This window comes from Carcharhinus amblyrhynchos, chromosome 16, assembly GCF_965287045.1.
Source record: "Carcharhinus amblyrhynchos chromosome 16, sCarAmb.v2.hapA, whole genome shotgun sequence".
NCBI lineage: Eukaryota > Metazoa > Chordata > Chondrichthyes > Carcharhiniformes > Carcharhinidae > Carcharhinus > Carcharhinus amblyrhynchos.
This window is the reverse complement of record NC_137339.1, coordinates 7,450,576-7,470,170: the sequence shown is the minus strand read 5'-3', so window position 1 is coordinate 7,470,170 and position 19,595 is coordinate 7,450,576. Positions and strand designations below refer to the sequence as shown.

The 19,595-nt window shown below is 40.0% G+C and overlaps 1 protein-coding gene across 1 annotated transcript in view; it reads left to right on the top strand.

The window, feature by feature from the left end:
* LOC145353809 (casein kinase II subunit alpha) overlaps nt 1–19,595 on the top strand; it is a 77,004-nt gene that overhangs the window by 19,457 nt on the left and 37,952 nt on the right. The window contains exon 2 of the mRNA XM_080204636.1: nt 7,035–7,258. Within this exon, the coding sequence (XP_080060762.1) occupies nt 7,158–7,258 (101 nt within the window). The 5' untranslated portion in view covers nt 7,035–7,157. The remainder of the gene's footprint in view (nt 1–7,034; nt 7,259–19,595) is intronic.

The following is a 19,595-nucleotide window of genomic DNA, read 5'->3' as shown; positions in this document are numbered from 1 at the left end:
TTCTAAGTCTGTTTGAGTCAACTGCAAAATTGTTCTTTCTTGGCTGGAAGACGAGCTCTCCATTTTATGAATTGGCCTCCCAGTGTCAGCAGGAGAATGGAGGCAACTGACCTAGACAGTTCAATTAAAATAAAAGTTGGGTCACAGATGTTGACTGGCTCAGATGTACTTTAAGATCGCAGTTCAGTTTTAGGTCACGATGCAATTATACATCATGATTAGGAATGCTGTTTAATGGCCACCGAAAAGTCAGATTCCATTTTAATTGCATGGCATTCCAGGCTTTTTAACCAGTGTAATCTGTGTTCTATTTCTTTAATTCCTTCCATTTATAATTAGGGTTACCAGTTTATATCCAATAAATCATTCACATTTTATTTTCAGCCCATGGGATTTCAAGATTTGTTTTACTCTTTAGGGATTGTAATTCTGTATATCCATCTTTTTTGCATTAAAACAGTTAATAGTGCTCCCCTGATCATGATCCATGTGTGCTTAACCTGTCTCAGCTTGTTTGGTTGGTTGACAGGAAGTGTATAGTTCTGCTAACAGCATGGGTTCAATTTCTGTACCATCTGAGGTTATTTGTGAAGACCCTGCCTTTTCATTTTTGCCCCTCGCTTGAGGTACAGTGATCATTTGGTTAAATCGCCACCAGTCAACTGTTCTCAAAGAAGAGAGTAGCCTACGGTCATTTGGGATTATGGCAACTTTACCTTTTCTGGGGAGTCGGTTAGCTTAGTTGGCTGGATAGCTGGTTCATGATGCAGAGGATGCCAACAGCACGGTTTCAATTCCCACACTGGCTGTGTTATAAAATCCGACAGCGCAGAAAGAGACCATTTGGCCTATCAAGTCTGCACCAACCACAATCCCACCCAGGCCGTATCCCCATATCCCTACATATTTACCTACTAATCCCTCTAACCTATGCATCCCTAAGAAGCAATTTATAATGGCCAATCAACCTAGCCTGCACATCTTTGGATTGTGGGAGGAAACTGGAGCACCTGGACGAAACCCACACAGACACAGGGAGAATGTACATACTCTACACAGACAGTGACCTGAGCTGGGATCCGAACCCAGGTCCCTGGAGCTGTGAAGCAGCAGTGCAAACCACTGTGTTTCCGTGCTGCATGGTTGTTCGTGAAGGCCCCCCCCCCATCTAACCTTGCCCTTCGCCTGAAGTGTGGTGTTCCTCAGGTTAAATCACTACCAGTCAGCTGTCTCTCAGCTCAAAGGGGAGAGCAGCCTAAAGCCATCTGGGACTGTGGCGACTTTACCTTACCTTTAGTCCTGGTAAACTGATTGGTGTGCTTTCTGAAATAAGACAAAAATGCTGGAAAAACTCAGCAGGTCTGGTAACATCTATGGAGAGAAAAACTGAGTCAACATTTCAAGTCCAGTATAACTCTTGTATAGAGCTAAAGAGGAGAAGAAATGTTATGGATTACTTACTATATAGGTCAGTGATAGATGGGTGCTAGGAGCTCTTGCAGCAATGATGTGTAGGGCACAAGGCAGTGGAAGCATTAATGGCAGTGTGAAGGACTGGAAGGTGCTGATAATGACATTAAGGTAAGATAGCAGATTGTGTTAATAGGAGAACAAAGGTCAGTGCTCAGCGAAAGCAAAATGTGCAAACAAATAACAGCTGGGGGGGGATTATTTTGGGACAAAGAAATGTTTTAAAAGAGCAGGCATTGTGTAGGTGACATGTCAGAGTTAAGGTTGTTGAACTCTGAGTCCTGAGAGCTGTAACATGCCTAATCAGAAGGTGAGATACAACTCCTTCAGTTTACATTGGGCTTCACTGGAACATTGCAGTTGGCCAAGAATAGACATGTGAGCATAAGTGCAATATCTGAGTTGAAATGGCAAGTAATGGAAAGGTTGGGATCATACTTCTGTATTGAGTGAAGCTGTTCTGTACAGTGGTTATCCAGTCTCTGTTTAGAGGAAACCACATTGGGAGCAGTGAAATACAGTGGAGCAAATTGAAGGAGTTGCAAATGAAATGTTGCTTCACCTGAAAGGAGTGTTTGGGGCCTTGGCCACTGAGGAGAGAGGAGGTAAAGGGGCAGAGTTGTTGCACTTTCTGTGATTGCAAGGAAAGGTGTGTGGAAAGGGGGTGACAGTGCACCAAGGTATCATTGAAATTAGAACTCATATCTGGCAGAATCTGTGGAGAGAGGAATAGAGTTAATGTTTCAAGTCTGTATGACTCGTCAGAGCTAAAAAGAGGGAGCAATGTGATTATATACTGTATAAGAAGGGGTGGAGCAAAGTAGAAGGTCAGTGATAGGTGGGAGCTGGGAGATATTGAAATGGTGACTGTTCTGTGACCAATATCAATATAACCTGCCTTCATGAAAAATATTCAGTATTTGTGTGTCTGAAGATACAGTAAGTAGATGCTTTGTTTCTATTTTGCTTTCAGACCAGTGGCCTCTGTCAGCTATCAGCCTTGCAGCGTAGAAGGATACTCTAGAGTACGATTCTATAGATGGCCTTGTTTCTGAGAATTTATTTGAAAAATATATCCATGTGAGTAGTTTTTGTGAACAAAAACAAAATTCAGAAGTTAAAAGCAAAATTTAAATTCATCACAAGTCTGCTGGCATTGGTGAGTGTTTTGTTTTTGCCATGTTTCAGATTAGACATTGAAACGTGATCTGTCATCCGGTTTCAGCTCCGAACATCACAGCCATCAGTGACCAGGCTTTGGGGCTTAGTGAGAACACATTTCAGTGGCTTTGGAAATGGAGCAAAGGTGGCGCCTCTGATTTGAAAGTCTAGCCATGACATAATACTTTTTTTTAAATGACTCACAAATGTGCACACACTATTTGGACAAATTCTTGAGGGTAAGCCCATTTGTATGGCTTTTGTTCTGAAGTATTTATTTCATCTTGGTGATATATCCTCAATCAGTTTTTAATATCGTGGCAACTGGTGTCTTGGTACTGCACCTCAGAGCCGCAGAGAATGTTTTTCCGACTCCACTGCTGTTCTTTTCATGATTAGAGCAACTTGTATTTTGTCGGCTACCACAGGGTACCTTCTGCAGTGAGATTTTTAGATGCATGTTCAAAATTCTGAAATAGCAGAGATACTTGTTTTTAGGTGACGCATTAACGGGAGAGTTAGAAATATTTCACCAGCTGCCAGAGCATGCAAGACGCAGAGTGTGAATGTTTTAAATGCTGCAAAGATCTTCCAGTATTCAAAAGGTTAATCTGCAGAAGGCACCTTTCCAGTGTATGCCAGCATTTCCATAGCAACGCTTCAGAGATTCCAGCATTTGGACGCATTACTGTTATCTGCATAGAAATGTCTAGAACATGATTTTCATGCATGTTTCTGGCACCATAATTTTTCCTCACAGGTTGATGTTTAAACAGTGATAAAAGAATATTCAGACGTGAAAGGTCTCCTCCATTTGAGAAAGTACAGCAAGGCAAATAATTAACCACTATCGGCAAAGCGCATTGGAATGTTGGATGCCTAATTTCAAGTTTGGTTGCAATTGAACAGTTTCATAGGTTGTGCAGGAGCTTCAGATATGCAAAACCCTAGTTAAACCAATCTGGAAGAACAGAGTAATGCTGGGTACCACACCTCAGGAAAGATATTCTGGTTTTGGAAGGAGTGCAGCATAAATTTAGCAAAATTCTGTAGATGCTGGAATTTGAAACAAAAACAGAAAATGTGGAAAATTTCAGCAGATCTGACAGCATCTGTGGAGAAAGGATAGAGCCAATGGGCAGAATTTTACGGCCTCACTCTCCTGAAACCGTAAAATCCTGCCTGAGGTCAACGGACCTTTCTATGGTGGTGTTTCCCCCCCCAAATTGCTCCAATTTCCCATTGCCAGCTGGGCAGTAAAACTCCAGCCAATGTTTTGAGTCAGGATGACCCTTTGTCAGATTTAGCAATGATACTCATTTCCAAAGATTAAATTACAAAAAGAGATTATATGAATTCGATAATTTAGAAGATTAAAGGATGATACACGTTATCAGAACATAAAGGGTGGATAGAGAGAAACCGTTTCTGCTGATTGGTGAACTTAAAATTAGTGGGACGTAGTCCAAAAATTAGATCCGGATCTTTCAGGAGTGAGATTAAGTACTTCTGTACGCAAAAGATGGGAGAAGTTTGGAATTCACTTCTGCAAGCAATGGTTAATGCTGCAATTGTGAATTTTGAGTTTTTTGTTAAGCAAAGATGTAAAGGGATATGGGGCAAACGTGGTTATATGAAATTACACCACAAATCAACCATAATCTAATTGACTGGTGGCGGAACAGCTCAAGGGATTAAGTAGCCTACTTCCCATCCCAGGTACAGAGAAATCTCAGGTTCAGATATGCATAGGTGATACAACAAGTTACTTCGACTTTACGTTTGAAAAAAAAGTAAATGAATTTGGGGGTCCTTGGTTTTATCATGGCACAATAGTTCAGAAGTAATCAGATCGCTGGTTGGCTGTCACTTCAGATATTGGCACAGATCTTCTGAGCAGGATTGGGACCCTTACTTTTGATACTGATCGGATAATAGAGTAACCACTTTACTCGTCTGATTTTTTCTGGCCAGTCTGCTGATGGAGAATCCTGTATGAAACCTCTAGAAACATCAGTGAAGAGAATCAGCGCAAAAGCCGTACTCCTTATTTACAGCAGTAGTTGCCATATTGTGTTGTGTGGTCACTGACTCACTGAAAAGCTTTGGGACATATAACAGCTGTTAATGAATGAGCGAAGTAGGGTTGGTGAAGGTAGTGAGTAAGGGGTAGGCCGGTGAGGTAAGTGAACAAGGGGGATAGGTGGCAGCAGGGTAGGGTCAGGGCTTGGGACCTAGGTGCTTCTAGGTCCCACCCCTTGAATAGGATGGCAACAAAGGAGTGTAGGGGGTTTTAGTTCAGTAAGGCAGCATGGTCGATGCAGGATAGGAGGGCTGAAGGGCCTATTCCTATGCTGTAATTTTTTTTGTTCTTTGTTTTGGCTCAAGGGGATAGTTGGGGGATGGGGCATAGTTGGGAGGTGGGGGCTCAGTTATGTAGTTACCAGGAATTAGACCAGGACTTTCCTACGTAACATTTAGAGTACTTTCAGTGCAGAAGGAGGCCATTTGGCTCATTGAGTCTGCACCAACAACAATTCCACCCAGGCCCTATCCCTATAACCCCACATATTTACCCTACTAGTAACCCTGATATTAAGTAGCAATTTAGCATGGCCAGTCAACCTAACCCGCACATTTTTGGACTATGGGAGGAAACCCACGAAGAATGTGCAAACTCCACACAGTCACTTAAGCTGGGAATAGAACCCAGGTCCCTGGCGCCGTGTGGCAGCAGTGCTCACCACTGTGCCACCATGCCGTTCCTTACTAATTGGTAACTATTCAGGTAAGCACGTCAGAAATTCCTGGAAGTCCCTAACTTGAGACTTTTTTGGATGGTCCTGGGAAGCAGAAGAATTTCCAGGCTGTCCCTGTGGAGTTGGTGTGGAGACTTCATGGAGTCTCAAAGAGCATCTTGGGGTGGGTATGTCTGGTCTCCCACAATCTAGAGACTGGAAGATCTGGGCTACTATAGGCAATAAACCTCAGCAATTGTGTTAAGGACTTGGAGAGGATGCAGAGAAGATTAACAGAATGAGACTTCAGATGAGTTACCTTAGTTATGAGGAGTGAAACTGGGATTTTTCTTGATGTAAGAAAGATCTAGAAGAAATTTGGTATGTTTTTAAAAACTGGGCATTTTTGATGAGAAGCTGCTGCTTCCCCTGGTTGATGAATTGGTAATGGGGAATTGGTAATTGGTAATTTAAGCGAATTAGCAAGATGGGGAAGACAGTTTTTCCATGCAGTGAGTTGTCGCAATTTTAAATGCAGACTGAGCAGCACCATTCAAGAAGGAATTTGCCATATACTTGAAAAGGAAAGATCTACAGCATTATTGGGGCTAATTGCATAGCTCTTTCAAAGAGCTAACACAATGGGCTGAAAGGCCTCCTGCACGATGTGAATAATTTTATTACAACAGTACTGCTTTTTAGTAAAAAGAATTCCTAGTTTTTCTTTCACTTAAAAACTTAGAGAATCAAAACTTAGCCTGGAAAACATAAAGTTGTCCACGTGTTAAAAACAAACCCAGGAGTATAAATACAAATTGTCAAGTCTCGCTGTGACTTCTGTCATTTTTGACATGAAAGTTTAGTTGGGAACTGTTTACCCAGGTTGGAAAAGGGCAGGTTTACATGTTTACAGGTTTAATAATATTTGAGGAATAAACACTTTATTCTTTTGGAATCTGTTTATGATTTTAATATCTCCCATTGAGGAAAGCAGCTACTAAGTAGACAAAGTTTAACATTGTCTAAGCTCTATTTGCAGGTCTCTTGCTGTGGTCGTTTATCGTTGGCCTAAATTAGTTGAGTACAATGTGAGATTTCCTCCAGCAAAGACTCGCCTATATATTCTGTCTTAGACCCATGCCTTCAAGCTATGTTTATTGATTTCTACTATATTTGAGGTGGAACTCAGGAAATTGAATGGAGTATTTTTGCCATTCAGGGATTCAAACTCATTCCATCAGACACTGAGTTGATACAGTTTTGAACATATTGAGTGAGTTTATAACAGTCAAAAGTTGTTCTAATACCTTTAGCAGCTTTGTAAGTTTACATTATTATCAAAATTTGGGAGAGTAAGATTTGTTTTCAGTATAGCACTAAACAGACAATTGCATAAAACACAAGTGTATTGCAGCCAGTAAATTCAATCTTGAATGACACATGGTTTGCACTGTATCCATAATCCTACTGAGTGACATTTTGCCGCCTCTATTTCACTGACTGATTTAAAACTTTGAATGTTTCAGCTTGAGTTTTCAGCACTTATTGGGGTTATTTTTAGGTAGTTCAATCTTTAGGTACGTGCGTCGATAAGTTTACTGTTATGGGGGCATTTTTTTGCTTTAGTCAGAATAGTAGTTATCACATTTCTGTTCTTTCTAACAGAGTGAAATAAACACAAGACCTTTCCTGCTCCGCTGATTGTCAGAACCGAAGATAATTACCTGCCCCTAGCTGCTAAACCACTCAACATCTGCTTCTGAGCTTGTCTCTGGCCTCCTATTAGACATGGCAGGACCTGTGCCAAGCAGGGCCAGAGTTTACACTGATGTAAACACACACAAACCAAGGGAATACTGGGATTACGAATCTCATGTGGTGGAATGGGGGTAAGTTCTCTTTAAATCAGATATTTTGTTTGAATAGCCAGCATCAAATGTAAGAAATAACTTGCATTTATACAGAGTCTTTATGATCACGGTACATTACAATTAGTGGATTACTTTGAGTGTGATTGTTATTTTATAGTCTAATATCTATCCAATTTGTGCACAGTAAACATGAGATAACTACCAGATAATTTGTGTTGATGGTGACGGTTGAGGGAATTTACTTTGGCTAGGCTTCTAAAAGCTTCCTGAGTGGTATGTGATTTTTTTGTACCCATGTCAGTTACTCACCTCCAGACTCAACCATCAATAAGATGCAGTCTCTGATGGGTAAGTGCAACTCCCAACAACATTCAATAAGCTGTAGGACATCTAGGACAGAGCAGCCTTCTTTGTTGGCACTACATTCATCACTCAAAATTTTGACTCTCTCCATCACCAGCATGTCGTGGCTGCAGTGGTTACAAGGTGCACCATAACAACTTGCCAGAGCTTCTTCACATTCCAGACCTTTGATCTGTACTACCTGGAAAAGCAAGGCCAGCAGGCTTGTGGGAACCCTATCACCAACAAGTTTCCCTTCAAGTCTCTCACTTGGATTCTCTCTGACTTAGACCTATATCACTTTTCATTGAGCACCATTGGATCAAAATCCTGGAACTTCCGACCTAAAATCCCTGTGGATTTAAATATACCTTAAAAACTGCCGCAGTTCAACACCATCTTCTCATGGGCAATTAGGGATGAACAGTAAATGCCAACAATGCTCAATTCTCATAGAGGAAAGAAAAAACTTCAACAGACTGTGTAACTTCTCATGGTTCCTCAGATGATGCAACACTTTTTTAGTATTGTACTGTACTGTTACCCTCGACTTGGTACTTGGTGGAATGCCCATGTCTAGGAACCCTTTCCCACTGGAGCCCTGATGGCATAGCTTTCCAGATATCCTTTTCAACCAACTAACAATACCTGGTTTAAGCTGTGGTCCTCTGGTTCAGTTCTTCAGCATGCCTGAGTTCTTCACACTGCCTTTAGGTTACGGTCCCTTTTTGCTTGCTTGTACACTAGTCCCCCAAGAGCTTTTGGAATTCTGTTTTTAGTCCTGCCAAACAGAAGACTGACCTGTTTATAGAGAGCTTTGCCTCACCATGAGCTCTATAATTGTGTCCTGTTGCAGGACAACAGGCTCAAACATGATACTTCTCCAATTTGATTCTGTTGGCCTTATTAGCTTTCATCCCCACAACAACGCCAGCTAGAGTCTTCTCAGAATTGATATCCTAACGAGGAAATCCAATTACCGCCTTTCCAGAATTATTTTAGATTTGCTTTGGAATTAAAAGGATTTATCACAATGACAAGTTTTTGCAAAGTAGAGTTGTAACACTTGAACCCAAAACCTTATGACTCAGTCACAAAAATGCTAATTGCTGAGACAATTAACACGTGAAATTATTGTAGTTTATATTTAATCTTCACAAGTCAGTTGGTCTTTTCTAGGACATTTATTTATGCTAAGATAAGCTTGAAGAAGTGTTGAAACATGCTTCATGATGTGCCACACTTGGTGCATTTGAATGCTTCAGAAACTTGGACATTTACTTTGAGAACTGTCAAAAAATAAATATGATTTATAGAGCAGTCTTGTTCAATGCATGTTTTCACTTTTGGGAAGTTGGTTTAGTCTGCTCTGTTGAAATAAATTGGAATGTTAATTGAATTGGTATGGGAAATCTTTTATGGAATGTGATCTGACTACATGTTACATTTGTCCTTAAAATATTTCGTTAATTGATACCAGACTTTTACTAAAGGGTTCAGCAAATGCTATACAAAATCACAATTAAAGTATCTTATTTTGGCCTGCGAAATGAGTTTTATCCTAACTCTCAGATGGATGATTGTTCAATGTCTTACCCATAGTCTGCATCTTGGCTTCATTTTAAGAGATCAAATGCCATTGAGGCCTTGCCAAATAAGTTGTCTGCAGATGTTAAGGGGTACACTTGTTAATGGAAATCAGCCAATATAGGCTAGCTACTTGTTTATAGTAAAATGAGTTAGCTTGTATGTGTTCCTGAACTTGACTGGAAGTTAATTCCCTCATTCATCTAAATGGATGAGCAACTGGAATAAAGTTGTGTGGCAATTGGCATGCTGCATTTATGTTGCAAATGTAATCTGTTGCCCCAGCGTCGAATCATGAGCTGTTCTTTATAGTGTCCTAAATTAAAAAAAGCTATGTTTTTGGATGGTTATTTGGATGAGTTTTCTTTTAATTTTTCTGTGTTGCTTTAATATTCGACTGGATGAAGCCAGGATATAGCACAAAGCAGTTGATCTTTGAAAAGATGGCATTGCGAGGAAGTGTAACGTAGATTTGTATCTGCTGTTCATTGTATGATAGGTCCACAAACCTATTTTTCCCATTTGAGGGGTAGAAAAGTTAGGAAGCAGTAAAAAGAGGAAAGATCATTACAAGTTAAATAACCTCTTGCAAATCTACATTGTAGCGACCAAGGAGCAATGGTCAGTGGTTTGGCCATGAAGGAATAATAATCATTGGTGATACAAAGATTCTGTCCTCAACCTCTCTGTTTAAATCCACTTCCGTGACACGCAGTTGCACAAATCCAGTGTTCTGTTGCGGTCTATCCCTGGAATCTATTGAAAAGCTTAACTATAGGAGTCAAGACTGTTGCATCCTGCATTTTAACTTTTTGTTTTCTCTGGATGAAAGTGTTGTGGCTTTAGTTGCTTTCGGTTTTGCATGTGTCAGATTTGTTAAGGTTTTTTTTTCTGGTTTGCCATTATTTGCTGAGCATCTTTTAAGTATCTTGTATACCGTTAGCATCCCATGAGCCTTTAAGAATTGTGGAGGACCCCTGCTTCTGGTTTTCTTGCCAATTAACAAAAATTAACTTCAACGCTATGGCTAACTTCATGCTACATGGAATTGTATTTTAATCTAGTTTCTAGTGCACTCTGAGTAAAAGCAGCTGAGAGTTGATTTGATGAAGAATTGGGCCATCATTGTCCAAATTGCTAAAAGGTAAACTGCAGCAGAAATCGAGCAGAGTGCTGTGTGAGAATTAAAAATGAACACCTGAGCAGAGTTCCAGAGACTCGGGCAGAGGAAACAATGATGCCATGAATTCTTAACAAGAGACCTGAGTGCCAAGGCCATCATGCTTTTCAGACTTAGCAGTCAAATATTTGCAAGCTGATAAAGAGTTTGAGCTTGGCAAGGCCAAGACCTTGAGGGCTTGACTAGGCTTGGGGAAAACATTGATGGCTCATCTTTTGTAATTCCAACACTCAAATATAGCAAGGCAATGAATGGATAAAATCAGCTTCCTTGGACTTTTTTGTGAAAAGAAAGTAATAGAGCAGAATTTGTGGAAGCTTGGCACATCGCATTGACCAATGCGATGGGACTTGGGGCACAATTCAGAGTCTACTTGCATGGAGATTGCATTTCTGCTTAAAGTGTGATGATTTTGATAGTGGGTTGGATCTCAAACAATGATGAGACAGAGTACAGAAATGAGATAGAAAATCTGGTGAACTGGTGCGGCAATAATAATCTCTCCTCAATGTCAACAAAATGAAGGAGATTGTCAGTGACTTCAGGAAGCATAAAGGAGAACATGTCCCTGTCTACATCAACAGGGATGAAGTAGAAAGGGTCGAGAGCTTCACGTTTTTAGGTATCCAGATCACCAGCAACCTGTCCTGACTCCCTCATGCCGACACTATAGTTAAAAAAGCCCACCAATGCCTCTACTTTCTCAGAAGACTAAAGAAATTTGGCATGTTAGCTACCACTCTCACCAACTTTTACAGATGCACCATAGAAAGTACTCTTTCTGGTTGTATCACAGTTGGTATGGCTCCTATTCTGCCCAAGACTGCAAGGAACTACAAATGGTCGTGAATGTAGCCCAATCCATCACACAAACCAGCTTCCGATCACTGATTCTGTCTACACTCCCTGCTGTCTCTGCAAAGCAGCCAGCATCATTAAGGACCCTATGCACCCTGGATATTCCCTCTTCCATCTTCCGTCGGGAAGAAGGTACAAAAGCCTGAGGTACCAACCGCCTTGAGAACAGCTTCTTCCCTGCTGTCAGAGTTTTGAATGGACTTACCTTGCAATAAGTTGATCTTTCTCTACAACCTAGCTATGACTGTAACACTACATACTGTCTCCGTTCCTTCTCTGTGAACGGTACACTTTGTATAGCACGTAAAAAAAAACAATACTTTTCACTGTGTACTAATACATGTGATGTTTCAAATCAATATTGTTGCTTGTGCTTTGCTGAGTGCTCAGCATGTCAAGTACGACCATTGTCACCAAGAAGGATGATCAATTTGAGTTATTTTGAAATTTGAGAATAAGGGTTAATTGATTCTGATACCCCAAATTCCAACAGGTCTAATTTGTTTTTCCTGAAGAAATGGCTCCATGAGTGATTAAGTTGACCTGCTCCCAACCCATGGCTCTGTAGGAGGCTTTGTCTGTACAATGCTATTTTAAGTTTTTGTTTAAATAACCATTATCTGCTGAAAGATGATTCAGTATTGCTTTTTGTCTTTTATCATCTGTGCTATTCTTGTTGTTTGCTTATCTCCAACTTAATTATTGTCTACTGATCTCTTTCCTTTAACCTGGCTGCGCATGCTCCCAGCTTTCCTCCTTATACTTTTCAGTTGCACTTTAACAGCTAAGCAAGAAACCTAAGCAGGGCACTTTGTGACATGACAGTGAGTTATCATATTTTGGCTTTGTCATTTCTACACAAAATCAGTGGACACATCAATTCATAACCACTTAAAAAAACAATATGAAATAAGCTCTCAAATTATAATGAAGTATAAAGAGAATAAAGTGTTTAAAGTTGACTGTCAGGAACAAAAATATTTCATAGTGCACATAATTCATTGCATCTTAGGCAACGCCTAAACCGAGTCTGCATCCATAGTGTCGCACAAGTTTGTTTTATTTTGCAATCTATTCTTGTTTCTACAAATGGCTTATTTTGGCTGTATTCTGCACCTTACCCATCATGTCCTCAATTTATTGAGGAGAGAGCTGAAGAGTGGGAAAATTGCAGGAACAGGGCTATCATTGCCACTTCTGTAAACCTTAGCCTTGGGTAACTGTGTGGAGTTTGTATGCCTCCCCTATCTGCGTGAGTTTTCCCTGGGTTCTCTGGTTTCCTCCTACCCAAAAATGTGCGGGTTAGGTTGATCAGTCAGGTTTAGCTTCTCCCTTAGTGTCAGGCTTATGGGGTGGGGCCTGGGTGGGTTTGTTGTCATTGCAGGCTCAATGAGCTAAGTGGCCTCATTCTCTACTATAGTGATTCTCTGATACTGAAACTGAATACAAGGTAGCTATGAACTAGAGTCCATAATCTACTGAAACGCATTCTAAGTGAATATTGCATTGTTAGCAATTGTGTATTTCAGAAGCGATGTTAAGCTCAGGTCCTGTATACTTGTTGATCTGCGGTATAAACAAATTCCATGACACAATTTGAAGAATAGATGCTATGTCGTTGACCTGGCTGAAGTTTTCCCCCTCACGCGTCATCTTGCCTGTCTCATTCATTGTTGTGGGTTCCTGCTGTGAGGAAATAAGTTGCTTAACTGTGTTCGAGAAGGTTTCATTGGGTGTGCAGCACTTTGGGTCTTCAGGGAAATAGTGAGTTGTTCTGTAAATGTAAGCTTATTCATTCTCGATGGGTGACTGTGAAACAATTATGTGACGTTGTGTTCATGAGTGACACACAGCTGTAAAATAGGGGAATGGGGGCTAAAAAGCATTAAAATATTGATAATTGGTTGCTTTGAACTCTGGCTGCTATTGTTCTTGTTTAAAAACTGAATTTCCTTTTTGCATCTTTTAGTTTTTTCAGTTTCCTAACTAACACAGAAACAGCCCTATGGCCCTGATTATGAAGAGCAAAACTAACAGGGAGATGAAAAATAATACAGATTTTTCTTCAATCAATTTAAGATAAATGAGATCACCCATTTAATTTCAGGCTGGATATATTGCAGTATTCTGAGCAAGTTATTTTACGTATAGCTCATCTAACACAGCTATTCTGCAACCAAGGAAGCTTTCCTAGATGTTTGTAAATTGTCTGATTATTACATTTTTTCCTGGTGGCTAGAAAAATGTATTATTTTACTTGAAAATCTGTCATTTGTGACTTAAAAGGAAAAATATTGCAGCTATCAATATGCTGACATTTTCTAATTCATCAGTGGTGAGCAGTAGCTGATGCTTTGCTGATAAAATGACATTTGTGCGATGATATGCAGACTCCTGCATGGAACACACATTGTAAAAGTTGCAATGCTAAGGAACTCTACTTCCTTTATTCAGAATATATAGATGTACAGTGGACAATTCTTATTGCGTCATTAATTTCCAACTGAAGCAACATGGGATTTTGATTTGATTTATTATTGTCACATGTATTAACATACAGTGAAACGTATTGTTTTTTGCATGCCACACAGGCAAGCATACCATTCATAGAGAAGGAAATGAAAGAGTATAGTGTTACAGTCATAGCCATGGTGTAGCCAAAGATCAACTTAATGCAAGGTAGGTCCATTCAGAAGTCTAACAGCAGCAGGGAAGAAGCTGTTCTCAAGACAGTTGATACCTCAGACTTTTGTATCTTCCCAACGGAAGAAGGTGGAAGAGAAAATGTCCAGGGTGTGTGGGGTCCTTAATTATGCTGGCTGCTTTGTCAAGGCAAGGAGTGTAGACAGTCAGTGAATGACAGGCTGGTTTGCGTGATGGATTGAGCTACATTCACAACTTTTGTAGTTTCTTGCAGTTTTGGGCAGAGCAGGAGCAAAACCAAGCTGTGATACAACCAGAAAGGATGCTTTCTATGTTGCATCTGTAAAAGTTGGTGAGAATCACAGCTGACATGCCAAATTTCCTTAGTCTTCTGAGAAAGTAGAAGCCCCTTAATTTTGCCCCTTAACGTCAATAGCTTAAGTTTAGATTTGACAATATTGCTCAACAGCGATCCGAAAATCCAGTAAAATCCTTAGATTGCCTGCGCATGTATTTCATGTTCATACACATTATGATTCTTAAGAGCTTTTAATTAGCCATGTGATGCACCAGCACACACACAATTAAATTTGCCAGCGGAATTTTGACTGATTCAGTACCCAACAAAACATACAATGCCATGCTTCCCCACACAGGAAGCTTTCGGTCAATTTTGTAATAGTGAATTTGTCACAGTAGAATGGAGCTCCTTAAAGGCAGATACAGTTTGTGAGTGAGAACTAAGGATTCCAAATGTGCTGCGAGTCACCAATGACAGGAGTATTTTGAGGAATTGAGGCAAGCATTGATATTTTAAGTCAGAAGAGAGAATTAATCTTTAAACACAGCACTAGTCATTCCACACCACTCAATCAGCAACAGGAATCAGCACTGGAGAAATGTGACAGAGTAGTAATGGATCAGAATATAAAAGCAAATTACTGTGGGCTTTTAATCTTGGACCACAATTCTGCCATGCCATTGATCAATCCAATCTTTTGTAAAACAAATTATTAGTAAAACAAAGTGGTCAAAATTAATAGAAGAACCACTGCTGGGAAGGCTTTCACATCTGCAGTTTTTTGAGAATGAGTTTTCAGTTTTGGTCGTGGAGGCGGAACCATTTCAGAACCAGTTGGGCTGTAGTCTTCTGTTCCCTGCTGAGGGGAAGGATAGGGAGGCATAGGTGAGGTTAATTATAACCTCACATCAGAGCGCATTGATTGAATGGTTACTTGAACACGTATAAGGAGATACTGACAGACACAGGAATGGATTGGAGTTAGATGCTACTGGTAACATTTCACTCTGACTAAATCTATTCCAAGAATGGTACTGGTTTCTTTGCTCTGCTGGCTATCAGGAAAATTACAGTAACAACTTAGATTTGTATAGTTACTATAGAATCGTGAAATCACCCCAAGACATGTCACTTGAGCACAAATTGCAGTTTGCCATGGCAAAAATTTGTTTGCATGAAATGGAAAGTTGACATTTATTTTGTGAACTCAGCCCAATCATCAGCTGCATGCAGCAAAATTATTACAAAAAATATACACGTTGCCCAAATTTGGGGAAATACTATAGAAATTCACTGCTACCAAACTGGGCAACAGGAAAATGGCAATGAAGGCTGTGAAAGAAATAAAAGAACTTTGATTTTTGAAGTGCCATTCGTGTTGTCATCATGCTCCAAAGTATTTTGCAGCCTATGAATTAAAAGTTTTGTTGGAAAACTGCTCAAAGCAAGGTCCCACAAAAGGCAATGAGATAAATGCCAAGTTGGTTAACAAATGTTGGCTGGAACATCAGAAGAACACTCTTGGTGTCATTGGATCATTTATGTCTATCTGAACAGGCCGTCAGAGTTGTCATTTAATGTCTCACCAGAAAATTATATTTCTGACTCAGTAACACTTCCTCAATATTGCATTGTAGTGCCATTTAGATTATGTGCTGATGTCCTGAAGTGTGCTTTGAATTTTCTGGCTTCAAGGCAGGATCCACTGAGCCAGTTTGAAAGAGGGCTCTGATGAGTTAACGTGCTAGCAGTTAGAATGATGTAGAAAATCATGAGATAGTGCATTTTGGAATTGTTCCAAGAGCATATTTATTAAGCTGAGTTGTCTGCAGTTACTAAAGACGTGCAGTTGTAAACTAAACAACTTTATTACATTATATCTGGCTACTGCTAAACTTGTATCACAGACCAAGGAGTTCTTCTAAACTGCAGCTAAACCTCGGCAGTTGTACAGTTTACCCTAGTCTAGCAGTGATAACTTGTGAAATTGCCTGATTATTTCAAAGGCTTAGGTTGTGTCTAGTCTTTCCCCTACTTTGGCTCCTTATTGTTTCTTAATTTTCACTTCAAAGTCTGGCTCACATATTAATTTAACTCATAAATATTCTTGTTCTTCTCTGAATCTCCTCCAAGACATCGATATTTGCTAGAAGGATTACATAGACTATTCAAAGCATGTCTTTAACCAGTAGATAACATAGGACTAAATTAATCAATTTCAATGTAATGAGAGGCTGTTAACATGTATCCATATAGCCTATATAGTTTTATTGATGTGGAAATGTTTCTTTGATAGAAATCGTTGATAACTGCATCCCAAATCATTTTCATTTCTGCATTTGCCGATGTACCATCAACCTGTACGTTCTTAATATTTTCAGATTACGTTGTCATTCCCTAACCTATCAATGTCACCTCGACATGTTACCTGTCTTTCTTTTTGGAATTTTTAGATTTTGCCTGCAGAAAGACTTCTCTTGATTTCTAACTAAAGAAATAATTTTTTGATTGCTGTCTCTTCTCCCACCTGCCTTTCCCTACTACCTCCATATGATAGAACATAAATTATATATTTTTCACTCTATGCACATGAAAAACGGTTTTATTTTTTCTTTTTTCTGGCATGCGTGGCATTAATATAAAAGACAGACAGGACTTCTGTGAACTAAATGGAACACTCTATTTTTCATGGGGTGGTAACAACAGGTTTTTATTGTTAAATCCCAAAGCCCTTTATCTTTATAGTTGCCTAATCATGATGGATAACCCAAAGGTTGGCCAGATGATGGGCCTTTCAGAAAGGGCTGTTAGAGCAGCAGGAAGAGCTTCTTCCTGTGCTTCCTCTTGTAGGAAATTCTAGGACAAGAGGTCACAGTCTTAGGGTAAGGGGTAGCAAATTTAAAACAGAGTTCAGGAGAAACTACTCCCAAAGTGTTGTGAATCTGTGGAATTCACGACCCCAAAGTGCAGTGGATGCTGGGACAATGAGTAAATTTAAGGAGGAGTTAGATTTTTAATTGGTAATGGGTTGAAGGGTTATGTGGAGAAGGCAGGAAAATGGGGATGAGGTGCATATCAGCCATGATCGAATGGTGCAGCAGACTTGATGGTCCGGATGGCCTAAATCTGCCAGTTGCATCCTTTCGTGCAGTATGTTCAACTCTCTTGATTTGCTACTGTCACTGTTGAATGTTATGAAGATTAAATTTAAAATCCCTCATCACTCTGTACTTTTGCCTTCTCCAGCCAAACATATCACCATGAACTGACTGCTGCCTTAACTCTAGTCTCCTTTCTATTTCCACTTCTTTTACTCCTCTGGTAGTAAAGTCTTCATATATGTTAGCCATTTGCTCAAAATGCCCATTAAGCTACTCTGCCTTGCATCTCTCCTTGCAACTTCTCGCCATCTCTCCAAGTCTTAATCAAAGCCTATCCCTTTGAATGTCTTTGATCTCTGACACTCTTCCCTGCTTGCTGTCTTTTTTTTTTACTTTGTGTCCATAAAGTGCCATGGGATGTTTTACTACATTAGGGACACTAATATAGATGAATATAGAAATAGCATCAGAAGCTTTAAACACAAATTAAGTTTGAGTCTGTTATAAAATTTCTTATTGTCAGTTATATAAGAGCATACAAATTAGGAGCAAGAGTAAGCTATTTGGCCCCTCAAACTTGCTCCACCATTCAGTAAGATAATGTTTGATCTGATTATACCCATAACTCCACTTTCCTGCCTGGTCCCTATACTTGTGACTTGCTTTTACTTTAAGGCCCATAATTCCCACATTCCTCAGCATTGTACTTTGGGTGGGGGTGGGTACCCCAGTGATGTGCTGGGGAATCTCTCTAAGAAGTTTCCACATAAGGGTTTATCAGGCAATTGTCCAGAAGGGTTAACTTGCCCTGTACAATTGTACTGGGCTGGAAACCATTCAACACAGTCCCTAGCCTCAGGCAGGAAGATTTGGGTGAGGCGTGGGTTTTGGAATTTCAACGAGAATCAGCGTCTCCAGAGTGGCAATCTGCGGGTGATTGTCACTCTGAGGAAGTTACAGGGCAGGAATTTATTCTGCCTCTGCCTTAAAAATATTCATAGATCCTGCCTCCAGAGACATAAGTCTGACAACCCACTTGAGAAAAAGATCTACTTTCACTGTGCCCCAAAAGAGAGACCCCTTGTTTTTAAATTGTGTTCCCCTGGTTCTAGTCTCTCACAAGGGGAAACATCCTTTCAGCATCTGCCCTGTCAACTCCCCTCAGGATCATACATCACCTCTCATTCTAAAGCTCCAGTGGATACAAAACCAGTCTGTCCAGCCTTTCCTCGTAAGGTAATTCCCCATCCCAGACTGCAGTTCACAATGTTTTCTTTGTTTTACAAAATGTTTCTGATCCCAACTGGCTTCTTTTTCAGTACTGTTTTCCCCAATGTGTCATGACCTCCCTCCTCTGGGCTGTGTAACGGTCCCTAACCACCAGGGTAGGGCAGGTGCCCTATTGTCAGCATTACCTGCTGTGTAATTAGCTGCAAGTTGGTGTACTCGCGCTACCTAAATTAATCTGCTCCCTCTCGGGCTTTCAGCTGTGAATTGAACAACCATTTCTTTGGTCTTTGCTTGATCTACTGACCCTGGTGCTCTGAAAATTCATGAAGTCACTTTGGTTATAGAAAACTACTGAGTGATGTCTTGTTTTTCCAGTATTGGAAACAGGCTTGAGAAACACATTTTTATTTTCTGGGCATGATGTTCTGTTGTACTGTTGCTCCTGTTGAGCAGTTTTTGTTTTGATTAACCAAATGCTTAAGAGTGAACAGATTGTTAGTTTATAAAATATGCAAAACATTTATTTTGTCTCAAAATTCATCTAATAGATGTTACAAGTTATTACCCAAAATAATAGTAACAAGATTTTATCACTTCTGAACTTAATTCGTACACATTTCAGATTGACAAGTTGAATCTTTTAAGTACCAGTGTCTCCCAATTCCCCTAGAGGGGAATGAGAATATTTTAATTGGTGTCAAGAACTAGAACTTTCTGCCTGAAATGGAGTTGGAAGCTGTTAACTAATTTTAAATTGAATTGGACAGATACTTCAGGATAAGAAGTTTACAAGGTCACAGAAAAAAAATGACAGTATGGGACTGAGCGCAGTTGCTCTTTTTACTCTTTTTGAGGATGCGAGAACCCTGACGAGACCAGCATTTATTGCCCATCTCTAGTTACCACCATTTGGCCTGGACTTGCAAGATCCTACTAACTGTCCTGGCTTGAGACAATTCACACCTCTTTAACTTGTAATTATCCCTCCCTGTACTCTCACTGTCTATACCTGTAAAGACTCACATTCCAACCATTATCTTGCAATTGTGTCTTTGCCTATATATGTCGTGTTTGTGAACTCACCTCTCCATTTACCAGAGGAAGGAGCAGCGC